This window comes from Phlebotomus papatasi, chromosome 2, assembly GCF_024763615.1.
Source record: "Phlebotomus papatasi isolate M1 chromosome 2, Ppap_2.1, whole genome shotgun sequence".
Lineage (NCBI taxonomy): Eukaryota > Metazoa > Arthropoda > Insecta > Diptera > Psychodidae > Phlebotomus > Phlebotomus papatasi.
In genome coordinates this window covers 17,407,433-17,426,036 of record NC_077223.1, presented here as the reverse complement: position 1 = coordinate 17,426,036, position 18,604 = coordinate 17,407,433, and the positions used below count along the sequence as shown (strand labels likewise).

General features: G+C 36.5%; 1 protein-coding gene across 1 annotated transcript in view; it reads left to right on the top strand.

Annotated features, from left to right (window-relative positions):
• The first annotated feature begins 2,938 nt into the window (after nt 1–2,938).
• The window catches only part of LOC129802825 (uncharacterized), a 30,563-nt gene continuing 14,897 nt past the window's right edge, over nt 2,939–18,604 (top strand). Inside the window, exons 1-2 of the mRNA XM_055848933.1 lie at nt 2,939–3,713; nt 3,797–5,430. Coding sequence (XP_055704908.1) covers nt 3,891–5,430 — 1,540 coding nt within the window. The 5' untranslated portion in view covers nt 2,939–3,713; nt 3,797–3,890. The remainder of the gene's footprint in view (nt 3,714–3,796; nt 5,431–18,604) is intronic.

Below are 18,604 nucleotides of genomic sequence, written 5' to 3'. Positions count from 1 at the left end.
TTTGGATTTGTAGGTAGCCCAGGTAAACATTTCATCCAAGACCTAAAAAATCGCCATCTTGATTTTTAAGGGTCAAAATTTAACTAGTCTAGAAGGTCTACTTTTAACAGATTTGATTAAATTTGGATTTTTTGAAAAGGTTTTGAAATCGGTTGAATATCTGTAAACGACTTATCTTTATTATTATTTACTATTTTTTTTTCATTTTGAAATCATTTTGTGATTCATGAATCAATCAAGCAACAAAAGACTGCTAAAAATTAATTAATGGAGAGCTATCTTGTGAGTTCGAGCATTTCGCATAACTGGGATGCTTTGCCACCTTTTTTTTACAAATAGCTTTACAGGTTATAGGTTCTACTGTTTAATCTTTCGTTTTAAATATAATTTTTTTTACAAGAAATTGACCAAAAGTGAAAATTCTCCATTTTTGTTGCGTGCGAACGGTGCGAACCTTTCTTATCCAAACAAGTGGAACAAAGTTTATACATTCAGAAAATCCACAATAATTGACACTTTTGGCTATATGGATCTAATTTGAATCCGACAGCCGTCAAAAATTAAATGAAAAAGAAGAAGACACTTTAAAAATTTATTAAAATTTTACCTATATCGAAATAACACACACTGACATTAATGAGAAAAGAATAAATAGTAATAAGTAGATATTTGAAGAAAAACAATAAAGTTTCCCAAACGGATAATATAATTACAATCAGCATTTTAAGAATATTTATAGAATTATCAAGTCTCTCCATTTTGCACTTATCATAAAATTAAAGTCATAATTCATAATAAGTCATTCATTATCATAAAGTCAACTGCAATAGCTATGTTATTATTTGCGAGACAATACATGAATTGGAAATTCCTGTAAAAATTAAGGAAAATTATTATTCAACTGAATATTTTCTCGGAAAAATTACAAACACAAGTTAAGCTATCATAAATTTGAGCGTATTTGCTCACTTTTATTGTCATAAAAAAACTTCAAAATTTCAACAAACATTTTCAAATTATACTGCTTCTTGAATTAAAAACCTCAACTAAAAGTAACACGATCTGAAAAATACGGAATCAGACGGAAAAGACTTCATATTCGAGCACTCCCACTTCCAAAGACTTCCAAGCACTTCATTTTCAGCTGTACACCACTTCCGACCCTAATATCTCCCCCTTGGCATTATCATAAGGTTTAGTTCCAGGTTCCATTTAAAAATATGACAAGAAGCAATTTTAAATGTGTTCTAATTCAAAAGTGCCCCACTTCATCCTATTTAAAATCCTTGGAAAATCGTCACAGAAGATCAATAGTCAATATCTCTTACCGTTTAGTCTTTAGCCTTAAAACTAAACTAAACTTAGAAGGGTTTTGGCTAATGTATTACTATGATGTCAAAACCCTTCTAAGTTTAGTTTAGTTTTAAGGCTAAAGACCAAACAGTAAGAAATATCGACTATTGATCTTCTGTGACGATTTTCCATGGTTAAATCTTAAGTAGGGTGAAGTGGGGCACTTTTGAATTAGGACACCTTTAAAATTGTTTTTGTATTATTTTTAAATGGAACTAAACCTTATGATAATGCAATTTAGTTTCACGGTTGATGGGTTGATGTGTGGATCGCAATTACATCAGTAGGTATCAGTAGGTTTTACTGGCTGCGACTTTTTGGTCAATAAAAAAATAAAATTTGGTCAGTAAAAAATAAAATTTGGTCAGTTAAAAATAAAATATGGTCAGTAAAATATTAAATATGGTCAGTAAAAAACTTTTAAAAAAATCGGTAAAAAATTAAATTTTGGTCGGTAAAAAGTCTAATTTGGTCAGTAAAAAATCAAATACGGCCAGTAAAAATAACATTTGGTCAGTAAAACATAAAGAATCTAAAGTAAAAATTTCATTTTTTACTGATCAATTTTGATTTTTCACTGACCAAATTTGATTTTTTACTGACCAAATTTGACTTTTTACCGACCAAGTTTGATTTTTCTTCGAACGAATTTGATTTTTTTGCTGACCAAATTTTATTTTTTACTGATTTTTTTTTTAAATTTTTTACTGACCATATTTAATTTTTTACTGACCATATTTTATTTTTTATTGACCGAATTTGATTTTCTATTGACCAATTTGAATTTTTTACTGATCAAAAAGATTTTTGCCTGGTTTTACGTAGTAGGAGCAAAATGCTTAATTTTAAAAGTGCCCCAATTCAAAGGTGTCCTTACTTCCCCTACCTCTAAAACTCGTATTAATTAAATAACTATTACATTTAATGGTCTTATAAAGCTTTGTAAAAGTGTAACTCATGAGTTCAAACACTCACAATGAATTTTTCTTGGCTGTTCGCTTTATTGGTTTGTGCATTACAATTTGTCGCGTTAGACCCCTCGTACTCGAGAATTTATATAGTAAGATGCCTTTAGTGTGTGTTATGTAGTGTGCGTTCTATTTTGTAAATATGCTTCATGAGGGAGAGAGTTTGTCATCCAACTTTCAGTTCAATCAAACTCGATTTGTCTCTCTTCAACCAATGACGATATCTACAATGAACAGTGCTTTGGAGTAGTTTAGGAACACCTTGCAAAAAATTTACTTTTAGCTTATTTTTTTGTATTTTTTCTGCAAATTTTAATAGAATTGCGAGAAATAGGTGGTTGTTGATGAAAATTGTGGAATTTTTTTTGGGATTTAGTGGGATTTTTCTCATCCCATTTGTTTCTTATTATCAAGAGAGCTAATAGTTAGGTATGTATAGTATTTGTCTCTTTCAGTTTAAGATGACCATAGGGGTGTATATAGTGCGTTTATTCTCTTTCATATTTGTATGGCGTCACAAATTCTCATTGAATCTTTTTGGTGTAGTATATTGATTGTTTCACCTTCTTCAGAGGGTCTCATATTTGTCTCACTCTGATATCAAAAAAGCAACCATGTAGTGTCATCGCAATCCTGAAGGCGCACTTTTGTGAGAATTTTGCTCTGAGAAGTGGTTTTCTCCCCTTCAGTTCATTATAATCTCTCGTACGGTGAACTTTACGTAATTTTGGAATTGTGTTTATAACTACACAATATATTTCCTTCTCGCTCTCATTGCCACAACATAGATCCGTATGTTTGACAGTGAAAATGGAAAATTCTTTTGCGGTAGTTTTTCCATTGAAATGAACCACCCATGGACCAAAAATTCTTGGTAGTCTTGTAGTATTTACAAATCTATCAAAAAGACGATGATATTATGAATGACGATGGTGTATGGTGTTTCTCTGTTTTTATTTTTTATTTTTTTGGGTGAAGAAAATATCAAGTGAAGAAGGGATTGGGAATACTTTCATTGCGGGAAGAGATATATAGCTGCTGTGTGACTTCAATATTTAGATTTTAATATATCTTGAACGCCATTTTGGACTGAAATATACCTCCTATATAATCTTTCGGACCAGGGAGAGTTTTATATGGTGTGTTGCAAAGAGGAATATAAAAAGCGTGAAACTTCAATATATTGGCTCTTTTAGTGGACTTAAGGAGAGCCCAAAAGTAGGCATTTTTTGTACATTGATGAAAATACTATATTAAATTATTCGTTGAGCTGCACAAAGTAGTAGATAAATTTAGGTTGAAGTGTCAAAAGTTTAAGTTAATATTGTGTAAGAGAGAATTGATGAAGAAAAATTCTAAAAGATCCAAATTTTTTCACTGCATAAAAAAGAGGTAAGTAAAAAATAGATAAATAATAAGATAGAATTAATATAAAAAAAAATTAATGACAATTTTCTTTCTTTAATAAATTGCAGCAATATTTTGTAATTGAGAGGAGTGGCCTAATAAGACATATATAGGGATCTTATTGGGATTCAAGTGAGAGTCTCATCCTGAAATGATGACGATATGAGCGCCGAGAAAATCGGCGTACGATGGAATTTGTATGAAAATTCACGAAATAGATTGGTAGAGAAGGATAATTGCGTGGGGATTGGCAAATGTTTGGACAAGAGCAGCAAATCCCCACGTCCACCACTGCCAGACCTAATCCCAATACGGAAGAGTTCACTGGTGAAGAATACATCAAAAGTGAATCCTGATGGCAATGGATATCACGATGTCAAGGCAGATAGTTCACAGTCTTGGACACACAATCCCATGGAAATTTGCCAGAGGACCACACAAATGTTCGACGAGGAAAAAGACTCCTTGTATGATGGATCTTTGAGAGATGAGGTGCAGGAAGAAGAGGCTGTTGAGGTGAAGAAGGTTGATCATCAAAATGGATGTGTTGATGGGAAAACATCTGTGAGAAATGGTGGAAAGTGTAGTGAGAAGAGCTCAAGCAATGTGACAGGAAAGGATACTGAGGCATACAATGGACATGATATGCCCAGTGTCAATCCTGTCTTCCTCTGGGTCATTCAGAATGACACGGAAATTGTTAGTGTGAGATGTGAGGATTATGACAAAAGAAATCGTATACGATTGACCAAGACGGCCAATGGTACGTGGAAGGCCACACCGAGGACACAGTGCAATGGTTCCCAGGATGGAACGAAGAAGCACAAGAAGAAAAAGAAGAAATCCGATGAGGGTAGACGAGACAGGAGGAAGAAGCACAGGAAGGAGAAGAAGCAGAAGAAGAGGAAACAGGAGAAAGTGTATGATGAGGAGGCAGAAATAATAGCGTCATTTCTGGAGGATGAGGCTGCTGAGTATATGGATGGGAAGAAGAAGGATGATGGTGCGCATGTGCTGGAGAGTGGAGAAAAGTTGGAGACATTGGCATCTATTGGGAGATTTGAGGAGACAAGTGAGATGAATGATAGGGCACCCGTTTGCACAAGTGAGACTAAGGCGAGATGCGAGGATGTATCGACAATGCAACAGAATGATGTAGTCGAAATGCAGCAGATGCAAGAGCAAGAACACTACATTAATGCAATTCACGACATATCACATGAGAATGAACAGCAAACACATATTCTCAGTGAGTCAGTTTATGAGACATTTGAGGTGGATACAGTCGTGAATTGTGTGCAAAATTCCTGCAAGGACAATCAAGAGGAACCATCTTTATTTCAAGACACACACATTCTTCTCGATACAGTGGACAGCATTGGGAGCACTAGTGGCAATCAATGCAATCAGGATAGTGTAGAGATTGAGGGTGCTAAGAAGGTGGAAGAGAGTGAGGAAAAGTACCTACCGTTTATGTGTAAGGGTATCACTGGCGAAGACGACGCCCAGCAGAATTTCAAGCAAGAATCCTTCACTGACAATCTCAACGTAACCACGGAGTTGATTGAGACAATAAGGGAGATTGCTGTGACCAATTCGGAGGATCTCGATCTAACGGATCAGTGTGGAGAAAATACGATGACTGGTGCTGAACTTCTGGATTCACTCATTGAACACAGCTGTGAAGTCAACAATATTTCTGGTGAGTCTCCCATATATATAAATTCTTCCTCCCAGCTATCTTTCTTTTTCTCATCCTCGCCACCTTTTACACCCTACCCTAGTCACACTTCCTGAAAATGCAATCCAGTTAAATGCGCAATTTGGCTGTTTTCCTTGCAAATACATCCATTCTAATGTTACAATATTGCAAATATTTTCCAACATCCTGCATCTTGTGCGTCACAATATTTCTCAAAATCTACAATGTCTTTTGCTTTATCGATTTTCTAAGGGTAACTTTACACAATTTATATTTTCCCATCGATGAAAGAACATATGTGCTATTTATTGAAATATCATTGGTAACACCATTGATAATTTATTTTTATTGGATGTTTTTTTGATACAGAGATTCATTTTAATTATTTTTATTCTTGTGTGGTATAATTCGCGAATAAACCGATATTTTTAGAGAAAACTTTCGCAACATTTTACAATTTCGTCGCTTGTATCAGCAATTGTACTGCCAATTTTTCTGGAGACAATTTCTTTCACTTTCTTGCTTTCTTCACCTTTTTAGTGATAATTATTAAGCTCTAAATATGATGTTTTAAATTATAAACATTTAAAGAATAATTCAGTTTTTAAAATAGTATCAATAAATCCTTTTTTTTAGTGAAATATTCAATATCCGATTAGTACATTTGCTAATAAAAATCGGCATTGAATAAATGAGCAGTAAAAAGTTAAAATTGATCAGTAACAAAAAAATTTGAAACAGTGATATTTTCGTCCAAATCTTGGCAAAGGGAAAATAAAGGGCTTTATACTTTATATGGAACTATATTAAATGTTAAATATATAAATTAGGTCCATTTTTGTAAAGATTTTAAGGTTTTTACTGATCATAATTAGATATTTTACTGCTCATTTTTAATTTTTTACTGCCCATTTAGAACTTTTTACTGATCGTTAGTTTTTTGCCATAAAAATCACGATATGTGCGACTTTTATGTTTTTAACACTAAACTAAACCTACCAAGACCCGGTCAAATTGACCTGTTTAAAATTAACACATATTTTAACTCTTTCGCGTCACACTTTTATTCAGCAAGTGAATTCATGTAAAATTGAGTTTTTCCTAATGCTTTATGATCAAATATAATAGTTCTGAGAGGAAAAAAATTTTCCATTGCGTGAAAACTCGGAAAAACTCCGGGTCATATATGTATGACCCTATTATCCTCAACGGAAGTGTACGTACCATTTTCAAAATCTATTATATATCACGGGCTTTCTAAGAGTTTTTTTTTTGCTTGAAGTTATTATTTTGGCTAAAACCATGGCAAACTGGATTGTTTTGATGAACAATGTACCCTTTGGTATTCAAGGAATCTTCCTGGTAATCCCTTGAACAGTCACTGTCACAATATTTTGAGTGGTATTTGGCAAAAATAAACTTATCTACATATTTATCACACACAATACAATTGCACAATATGAGACGCTTGCAGAATACTTTAAAATATTGCAAAATATGTAATAATTCATCAGATATAAGATGAAATGTCCAGGAGCAAGATATTTTTCTTCTGGATTTCACAAAGAAAAACAATGTCCCAACTGTCCCAACTACATTGTTGGCACGAAAACACTTTCATAAACTTTTACCCTTGCCGACAATAGGGTCATATATGACCCGGAAAATTCTACGCACTTTTCTGGAAAATTGAGAGTAGTTTATTATATCAAAATATGCAATATACAATCTTTGGATATTCTATTTTGTGTTTGCTGAAAAAAATAAATGAATATAAAAAATTTTGAAAAAGAAAAGTCATTTCACAAAGTTCGAAATTCGTGATTTTTGATCTCAAATATTTTCTTTTCTTGAATATCTGGAGTCTTGAGAAAATTAGCCAAGAATCTTACATCCTTCTATTATGATGTCGTGCACAAACCGATAGATTTAAATTAATGTAAATAGTCAAAAAAAAATTTTCCCCGGGTCATATATGATCCTAATGATGTGGAAGAGTTAAACGGTACAATGTCCCTATCAAACTTTATGAATTTTTTAAAATATGCGTGTAGCATATTTTTCAGTGTTCAAATTTTAATTTTTTGCTCTTTTCCAAGACAAATTTGTTGAGTATCCTACCTTACCGCAGTTTGTCATTTGACCGAAAAACGACCAAAAAAAGTCGGTTGGTTTAGTGTTAAATCGTTTGTTAATGATCCATTGATGTCCTTATTTGTTCTGTTTACTAAATTAGTAGTTAAAAAGTTGTTTTGGGGTCCTAGTTAGGGTAAAATTAGGTCATTTGGAATTTTGAGATATACTTGCAGTTTTAGATGTACAAAAATAAATACTAAGAAAACTGTTCCTTTTTTTCTATTTCATGATCTTCTTTGTCTCTTTCCTCAACTGAAAGAGTGAGGAAATTTCATTATCATCATCATTATTGTTTTCAACTCCCTATCCCTATTGGGGTCGCGGGGCCAGAATATCAAGGTTGAAGTAGATGTTCGCAGATCCCAAGGTGCCCCAAGACAAGATCCTGAATTTAATTCAGACAGCTTGTCCTAGATCGTGAGGAAATCTTAAATGTTACAGATTACCTCATTTTACCGTATTTGAAGTAATTTGTGAATCTTAGCACAACACTGTCTTGAAATTTTACATTTTATAATACAATTCGAAAAAATGTTGGAATGTAAACTATTATAGGAATCCCACAATAGGGGAGACCGGGGTACTTTTAGCCAGCAAATGAGGCTTTTTTTCGCGCATTATTTGTGAAAAAATGATAACGTTTGTCTAATATTTTTATGTTTCATAAGTAGCATTAGGATATTGGCTGTATGAAACAGTGTAGTTCAAAGCTCTAAAATCCTTGACTTTTTCTAGAGAGGATAATGAAAAAAGTATGACACATTGGCTACACTTGCCCCGGCCTGGGTAGATATAGCCACTTTTGGGATGTTAATTGCCACCAGTTTTCCAGACGAAACTTTAAACTGGAGATACCAAATATTGTTTCGCTTGATACATTGAAGCCCTCTGAAGCTAAATATGTCACTTAAAGCTAAAGAAAAAGGCTTTAGTCGACTTTTTTATGACATTTTCGTAATTGCGGCAAAATTAATGGAAACATCCTGAAAAAATCTATTTCACAAATTATTCATCCGAATGGCAAAATTGCTTGGAATATCAATAGTATTTTTTCATCTAACAATTATCCATGTATTAGTGAAAAATCATCAATAGTTTTATCCCGCCACGGAAAAGTCTGTTTCAGTGCTTATCATCTTATATAAAAAAGGAGATAATTATATTATCCAAGTGAAAAATATCTCTTAATTGACTTTATTAAACCAGAAACAAAGTAAAACTATGAGATTTTGACTAATCTCTACTAGAAGTTTAGGGGCTTCTTCTTGCGGCTGAATGTTGATTGGGAATGTAAATGAAAATTATGTTGATAGTCTCCCAATCGATTTAAAGAAGAATCTTAACATTTATGCATGTTTCATGTAAGTTTTAAAAGATATTTTCTTAGTTATCTTTAGGGAATTTGTTCTAAAATAGGTATTTCATATTTTTGGAAAATGACAGGAACTACCAAATAAGTTGATTTAATTTCTAGTTTTTAATTAATTGCACTATAAGTTGAGCGAAATAACTTTGCATGAGATTGTTGCGAAAAATAGGTTCAATATTTAAAACTATATATTATCGATGCTGTTGACAAATTTTGTATAAAATTCAATTATAAAATTATTAAATTAGCGGGGGTAACCAGAAGTGGGATGCGTTTGTCCCTCTTTTAACTTTTTTTAGTCAGTTGACATTAAAACCCGGTGCTCCCTTTAATAATGGTTAATTATAGCTCCTATTAGATTTAATAATGTAATTATCAGAAAAAATAATCATAGTAGAACGTTTTATTTAAGAACGATATTAAAGGTAGATTTAATTAAAACACATCAATTAATTAATTAATTCAAATTACATAAATGAAAGCTTGTGATGTTGGCAATTTCATTTCCTTTTGATAAAAGAATTAAAAATAAAATATTTGCAAAATAAAACAATATTTAGTGAAATATAGATTTAATATAAAATTCAAAATATAAGGGATCATCTTAATAGTTCTTTTTATGTGATGGAATAATAATAACTTTAAAGTCTAACTTTAAGAGTGCTATTTATCAAACATATTCAAATGAGTATTTTTCCCTAAAGAACTTTTTGATGAGTTTTCTATTATAAGTTCTTACTTTCCCTTATAATGAAAAGAAGGATTAAAATTTAAAAATAATCATTAGAGTTGTTCTATGCTCATGCGCACATTGAAGACTGAAATTACCTTGAATACTTTTCATAGAATAAATGTAATTCTATATGGTGTGTTTACCTGTGATGGTAACAAAAGGTGTGATGAGGATATATATGGTGAAATGATTGACCCTTTGGTGGGAATGAATGTACCTGTTTGGAGGAATGAAGAGAAGATGATTAGAATCTGGCGAGAAATGACCAGATTCGCGATTCCTTCCAGTTCCTGCAACGGCTTGACGATAAACGCGTTCTTGTCTACTTTAACAACTGATTTTATTCACAAGATACGACAAAATAACTCAAGAAATTAGATAATTCACGGACTGAGAAAAATTTCACTGACGCCTCGATGACAGACCGCTCAAAAGGGTGACGACAAAAAAAAATGAATGGCGTGAAGTCAGTCGCTTCCGAAATTCGCCGCTTCGGAATCCGCCATTTCGGATGAACCATTCAAATGGCAACCGTCAGTACGGTACCATCCTGCCCCTTCTGGACTGTGTTCAGACTCCAGACCTTCTTGTCCTGTAGGTAGAACCGCAAGACGGGTGATGGCCCTCTTGTAAATTCCATCCTGTGTCTGGACTGTAGCAACGCGAACTCTGTTGTCCGCTCCCGGGTGGACGTCGACAACTCTTCCTAGAGGCCACTTCAAAGGTGGAATGTTGTCCTCTTGAATGATGACGAGGTCCCCTTTCTCGATGTTTGGACGTTCCTGTTGCCACTTCTTACGCTGTTGCATAGAAGTGAGGATTTCTCGATGCCAGCGCTTCCAAAAGTGTTGAAGGATTTGCTCGTTCACACGCCATTTGGAGAGCCGGTTTTGTTGAATGTGAGTCAAGTCCTGGCTAGGTAAGGTATTGAGTGCTGTCCCAACTATAAAGTGCCCTGGTGTGAGCGCTGTAAAGTCCTGGGGATCGTTGGACATTGGACACAACGGACGTGAATTGAGACAGGCTTCTATCTCCACAATGATTGTCTCCAGAGACTCCAAGGTAAAAACTACGTTTCCAGCAACTCTTTTCAGGTGTGACTTGAAACTCTTCACAGCAGTTTCCCAAATCCCTCCAAAATGCGGACTGCGTGGAGGTATGAAGTGAAATCGGATTCCTTGCTGTGCAGAATCTGTTGAGATTGAAGTCTGGATCTTCTCGTCTCGGAGAAGTTGGTGAATGTCTGAGATTTGTTTTGCCGCTCCAACGAAGTTTTTTGCGTTGTCACAAAAGATGTCACTTGGTTTACCCCTGCGTGCGCAAAAACGACGAAGTGAGGCGATGAATGCTTCGGATGTGAGATCGTGAACCAGTTCGAGATGAACGGCTCTGGTCACGAAACACACATAAACTGCCACGTAGACCTTGACCACAGCAGACCGTCGAAGTGGTGGTTTGATGAAGAACGGGCCACAGAAGTCAATTCCAACACGGCTGAATGGTCGAGTGTATTGAATCCTTTCTGCTGGAAGGTTACCCATCAGCTGATGACTGAGTTGAGGTTTGCACTTGAAACAAGTGATGCATTTTCTGGCTGCCCTTTTGACGACGTCGAGACCTCTGAGTGGCCAAAACTGCTGTCTGATTGAAGCCAACACGAGCTGGTGACCACCATGGAGATTCTCTGCATGATGTTTTTCAGCAATCAAGTCCGTCAAGTGATGTTTGTCATGAAGAAGGATTTGATGCTTCTGCTCGTAGTTGAGATTCGCCTTGTGGATCCTGCCGCCTACTCTGAGAATTCCTTCTTCGTCAAGGAATGGGGCGAGACTCTTGATGCGTGATGCTTTTGAGAGCTCTTTGCCTTGTTTCAAGTGATGAATGTCTTCTGGGAAGGATCGTTGCTGGGAAGCCTTGATGATTTGTAACTTCGTATTGTGTAATTCGTCAACTGTCAGTGGCCCAGTGATTCTTTCAGAATTGTCCCGCTTGCAGAGAAACTTGTTATGAATGAACCTTTTGCAGTAAGCCAAAACCCTGACAAGTTTCGTGAATCGTGAGTATTGATTGATGATTTCCCAGAATCTGTTGTTCTTCTTCGTGGTGAGGAAGACCCGTTGTTCGAGTTCCACTTCGTCCTCTGGAAAGCGCTCTTGAAACTCCTGAATACCACACACACTGAGATCGGGTCCATTCCACCAAAGTGAATGATTTGCAAGTTCGCTGGCTGTAGTACCTCTGGACGCAATGTCCGCAGGATTGTGTTCTGAAGGAACATAATCCCAATGTTCTCTTGATAGCGTTCCCTGAATGTCTGACACTCTATTTGCTACGAATGTCTTCCATTTTCGTGGATTTTCGGCAGCTAACCAGTGAAGAACAATCATGGAATCCGTGTATGCATGGATGGAATCAATTTTGCAAGTCAGAGATTGTTGTACGACACGAATTAGTTTCACTGCGAGCACTGCTCCACACAACTCTAAGCGAGGGATAGTGACTTGTTTGATTGGAGCTACCCTGCTCTTTGCGCACAGAAGTCTGCAACTCTCTTCGCCATCTGGTGTCACTGTGCGTATGTATATGCATGCCGCGTAACCCTTGATTGAGGCATCAGAAAAAGCAATCAACTGCGTTGTGTGTGTTGCTGAGTGTGGTGTGATGCATCGTGGTATGGATATTTGAGAAATATCACGAATGCTCTGTTGATATTCTGTCCATCGTTGAAGAATATCTGGATCTTCGATATCATTATCCCAGTCTATTTTGGTTTGCCAGAGAGTCTGCATTAACATCTTGGCAGTGATGACCACTGGTGTGAGCAGACCCAATGGATCGTAGACCTTGGATATCTCAGATAGAATGATCCGTTTTGTGACCTTGGAATTGCTTGGGATGGTATCGAATGAAAATGTATCTTCACTTGGGTTCCACTTCAAGCCCAAAGCCTTGACTGTATCGTCTGGACTCAAACCAAGTGATGTTTCAATCTCGTGATCCTGATGAGGGAACTGTTGAATGACTTCCTGATGACTTGACATCCACTTTGTGAGCTCAAAACCTCCTTGTTTCATGAGACTATGAACTTGTGCACAGAGTTCCATAGCATTGTCGACGCTGTCTTGGCCAGACATGAAGTCATCAACGTAGAAATCTCTGGCTGCTGCTTCCTTAGCGAGTGGAAAGTCATCACCATCTTCTTGAATGAGTTGTTGCATGCATCTGGTACTCAAATAGCTAGCTGAGGCAGTGCCATAGGTGACCGTTTGTAGGAGATATGAAATGATTGGTTTGTCAGGTGACTCCCTCCAGAGGATTCTTTGCATGTTTTGGTCGTCTTCATGGACTCTGACCTGACGAAACATTTTCCTGATATCTGCCTTGACAGCCACGGTATGCTGGCGAAACCTGAGCAGTATTTGAAACAGATCTTCTTGAGTTTTGGGACCAACCATGAGTGTGCTGTTCAGTGAAATATTTGTTGACGACCTCGCAGAAGCGTCAAAAACAACTCGAACGGGTGTTGTCTTTGAAGATGTTTTGACAACGGCGTGATGTGGAAGGTAGATCTCAGGTTGGTTGGATGTGTATGATGTTGGAGCGGGGCGCATGTGTCCCAATGACTCGTACTCCCTCATGAATTCTACGTATTTCTCCTTGAGTGCGGGATTGCGCTGTAGCCTTCTTTCCACGCAGAGAAATCGCTTGAAAGCTGTTTGCTTGGAGTCCCCGATCGAATGAAGGTTGTCCCTTGTTGGAAGACGCACAATGAAACGTCCATGTTCGTCTCGTGTCGTGTTCTCCAAAAAGTGCTTCTCACAAAGCTGCTCTTCTGATGACAGAACAGTTTGTGGCTCTTCTGCCTCCTCAATCGTCCAGAACTTCTCAAGCTGTTGCTGAAGAGGATCAGCTTGCTTGGTGAGAAAACATACGTTGTAACAGGCCTCACTATTTGTACTCACTGGGACAGTCCCTGAGACAATGTAGCCGAAGGCTGTCTCCCTGAACTCTGGAGACTCCCCAAAATTGCCTTGTCGAAGAGTTTTCCAGAATAGCTGAGCACCGAGTAGCATGTCCACTCTTCCCGGAATATTGAAGTCGGGATCGGCGAGCTGAATGTTTGATGGGATCAGTGTGCTGACATCTATGAGTGCTGTGGGTTGCACATCTGCGATCTCATCGACGACCACAAAGTCCACTGATGCAATGAACTTCTTTTCCTTTGTGTAGATGGCGGCCGTGACTGTGTGCTGAACCTCCATTGGATGCGGTGTCACACCTCTGAGTGGATGGAGTGATGTTGTTTGAAGTTGGAGGAATGCCCTTTCTGCAAATCTCTTTGTGATGAGATTGGGCTGACTACATGAATCGTAAAATGTGCGACATTTGTAGAATCTTCTGTCTGCCCCCATGACCAGCAGACTGATTGTGGGTAGAAGAATCTCCTTTTGAGTGTGATCTGAATTGTCTGATGTTTGCATTGTACTGGCCAACACCATGCTTGTTTTGGTGGCCTGTTTGTCCACAGCCTGACTTGGAGGCACTGTTGATTGTTGTTGCTTTTCCACTGCCTTGGGCACCTCCTCTGCTGGTACTGTTTGCTTGTGAACAGCTGGTACGTTTGTGGAAAAGGCGTCATGCAGAAGGGTGTTGTGAAGCAAATGGCATTGCCTACAACTTGATGACTTGCAAGACTCTACTGTATGTGAAGCTCTGAAGCAGTTTGTACACAGGCGTGCCCCCTGGACGAGTTGCAGCCGCTGTTGAGGGTCGACTCCAATGAATTTTGGGCAATTGAAGACGCTGTGTCTAACTTGAGCACAAATCTTGCAAGTTGGTGAGTCACGGATGGCAAATGATTTCTGGCTATGAGGCTTCTCATTTGCTGCTTTGATTTGTTGTTTAGGTTTTGCACCCTTTGAATCAGCTGTTTTCTGTTGATTCAGCTGGCTACTGTCACCAGGCTTCAGCTGAATAGACTCTAGACTGTTGCAATGCTCATCGAGAAATTCCAGGAATTTGTCAAATGTCGGAATTTCAGACCTCTTGTTCTCACGTGCCCAGAGAAGCTTGGTTTCATCGTCCATCTTGTTGAGGTAGATGTAGATAAGCCAGACATCTCGTTCCTCACAGTTGAGAGCATTGAGCCCATTGATGACCTCAAGTGCAACGTCATACATCTGTCTGAGAGACTTGTAGTCTTGCCTTTTCAACGTTGGCTGACTAATGAAGAGGTGAATGAACTCTTCAACGGTGTTTTGTTTCTTGCTGAATCGTCTCTCGAGGACTTGCCAAGCTTGTTTGTAATTGTCATTAGTCACTTTGAGGTGTTTAATGGCGGACTTGGCTTTGCCCACGAGCAGCCCTTTGAGATACTGAAACTTCTGGACATCACTCAGGGATGAATTGTTATGTATGTTGCATAGGAAGACGTCTCTGAACGATTCCCAATCTGCGTATTCGCCTGAGAATGTCTGCGTGGTGAGTTCAGGAAGTTTCATTCTTGATTTTGGTTCTGATTCCTTGTTTGCTAGGACTTCCAAAACCTGAAGTAGGCGCTCATCTGCTTGCGATGATTCACCAGTTGATTGTGTTGTGTGTTTTGTGATGTGCTTGAGCATCTGCCTGATTTTTGCGGTAGCAGATATCATTCTGTCATCAAATGCGTCTTCCTCAGCTTCCTCAGTGTCCAATTCTTCATCTGGAATGGTATTGTAAATTTGTTTTTGGACAGCCTTGAAGTCATCTCGAATGTGGTGTAGATTCTCCTCATGAACTGAGAGAACTTCTTGAGTGAAAAGCTCTCTGTTTGAGTTGAGGTACGTCTCTATCCTTGTCAATCGACCCTTGACACGACCTCTCTCACGGTGAAGCTGTTTGAGATTAGGCTGACGTTGTGCTGCACCTTTCTCTGCCATCGTGAGAACGTGTAGGTGACTTCCGGAAGCTTAGAGGCTTGGAGATTGCGTCAATGTGAGAATCTTCTGAGTAGCGAAGTGGCAATGGAGCACAGGGTTGGCTCAAAGGAGCCTCGGAGGACCAGTTTTATGTCCTCACAGAAACGCCGAAGGACCAGTTTTATGGTGTGTTTACCTGTGATGGTAACAAAAGGTGTGATGAGGATATATATGGTGAAATGATTGACCCTTTGGTGGGAATGAATGTACCTGTTTGGAGGAATGAAGAGAAGATGATTAGAATCCGGCTCGAAGGACCAGTTTTATGGTGTGTTTACCTGTGATGGTAACAAAAGGTGTGATGAGGATATATATGGTGAAATGATTGACCCTTTGGTGGGAATGAATGTACCTGTTTGGAGGAATGAAGAGAAGATGATTAGAATCTGGCGAGAAATGACCAGATTCGCGATTCCTTCCAGTTCCTGCAACGGCTTGACGATAAACGCGTTCTTGTCTACTTTAACAACTGATTTTATTCACAAGATACGACAAAATAACTCAAGAAATTAGATAATTCACGGACTGAGAAAAATTTCACTGACGCCTCGATGACAGACCGCTCAAAAGGGTGACGACAAAAAAAAATGAATGGCGTGAAGTCAGTCGCTTCCGAAATTCGCCGCTTCGGAATCCGCCATTTCGGATGAACCATTCAAATGGCAACCGTCAGTACGGTACCACTATATAAGTTTTCAAAATTTATGAATTCATTAGTTTCAATGTTTCAAACAATTCTATATAATGGCTGAATGTAGATAGTTTCCTTGATTGCTAATTAGCCTAAATTGAGTGATGAATATTGGGAAGCTCAAATTAGTTCTCTATTAATTGAATGAATGAATGAATGCAATCAAAATACGAATTTCGAGGCATAATAAAATAAATCGAAGTAAAAAATATTATTTGCGGATACTTTAGTAAATTTCCCAAAATTGTAAAAACTGAAAAATATATTTTTCTCTAAGAATTCTTCACATTTTATTATAAATTTAATATCATAAAATATTTTAGTCCTATAGTCTTTTTCAGTTGGCTAAAGCAGCTAAAGCTTTTAAAGTATTTAGAGCTTATAAGCTCTAGCCAATTAGAATGTGTGAAAAGATCAAAATATTTTATGAGAACGAATATTTAATGACATATGGATAATGCTATAAAAGAGAAAAGGCTTTAAATGGAATAGCTTTTATTGAATAAAAAATTTATTTGAAGGAAAATAATTCAAAGACCATCGCGCGAAAGAGAACGCTTTCAAGTAAAATATAAAATTTTGCGCATAATCAAAGATTATATTTCCTTTTATTAAAATTGAAAACAACTTAAATCCTAAAAATAAACTAACAATATACAAATTATTTATACGACCAATTCTACCATACGCTGGTTCTATATAATTTAATTCAAGAAAAAATCTGATCAAGATAAAATGCTAAAAATGTGAAAACTAAAACATAAAACTTCTCATAAAAATAATATTAACAGATTTCTAAGTAATCTGAATGTATTGAGAAAGAGACAAAACTAAGCAATTACCAAAAATATCTAATTCCAGAACACAGAAAATAAATGGCATTTTAAATTTAAAAAAATAATGCGCAAAATCTAGGAATACTTAATATGTTACAAAAAAGTATTTGTTATTTATTTATATTGATGGAGTTACCGGAATTAGTCGTAAATGGAATCTCTCAAGAAAAACGCATTATTGTTTCAAAAGCTTTTGGATCAAGCTTCGAGCTTTTATCAGTAGATGAAGCAAAAAAAAGAGCTCTAAGTTTAAATCTCTTTCATAACTTACTCATGCTAAAGATTTCTTTCCTGAGGTTTTGTTCATAGGATCAACAAATTTGATACTCAGAAAAAATATTTTGTAAATGTTTGTGTATTCATACTGGGGACTTACAAAATGCCTGTAAATCGTATAATGACCAGCGTACAATAACTTTTGTTTGTAAACATGTTTTTAAAATTTCGCATGAGAATGAGCGAGATGACTAGATGTAGATCTCATTCACTCTCATTGAAATGTCAAAAACATGCTTACTAAACAAAAGTTATTGTGCGTTGGCCATAAGCCTCAAAAAAGTTATTAAAAGAATATGGGCAAAATATGAAGCGTTAGAAGCCAGAGTGTGTTCGACGCCCAAAAGCTTTCCCCTACTTTTCCTAATAAGCCGGTATCTTAAATTTTATAGACTTACAATTAGAATTGCTCTACAAATCCTCTTTTTCTCCATTAAAATCTACCTTTAGCTTTTCCAATTTAATTAAATATTTTAGGACTAAAGCTTTTAATGATTGGTTATATCTTTGAATAGGTACTTTCAAGCATTTCAAGCTCCAGCAAATTACAGAACGTGATAGAACTAAGACTTTTTATGTGGAGTTTTAAATATTATGGACAACACTTTAGTTGAATGTTTTCTGTGTTTATTTTTCTTGTCTTAATGATCAATTATTCTGTTTAATTTCTTTTATAATTTCACTAATTTAATGAATATTACCTTAATACACATTAAATCGATTAAATGGATTAAATATCCAAAGAATTTCTTAAATTTTCTTTAAAGTCTTTAAGATTTTTAAAAGTCGCAATGTAGAAAAAAAATACTAGTTTAGTAATGCTTTATTAATAAATGGTGAAATCAAATGGGATAGTGTAGCGGTATAAACTTGTGTACAATCACCCTTAACACTTTAAGGACGATTGGAACACCGGTGTCCCATAGAGAAAATAATTTTCCCTGACTACCTGAAGTTATTTTTTTCTTACGTTTTTACGTAATTGCAAAGTAGAAGGTTGAAGGAATCTAGGATAATTTTTGCAAGTTTACAGCTATTTGCTATGAAGTATTTTTTTAAGCACAAAAATGACGAATTCTTAACCCTCTAACGGGTAAGACCGCCTCCAAGAGGTCATTCTATAAATCGCATTTACTGCACTGAGAGAAATCCGAAAAAGTTAAAATAACATTCCGG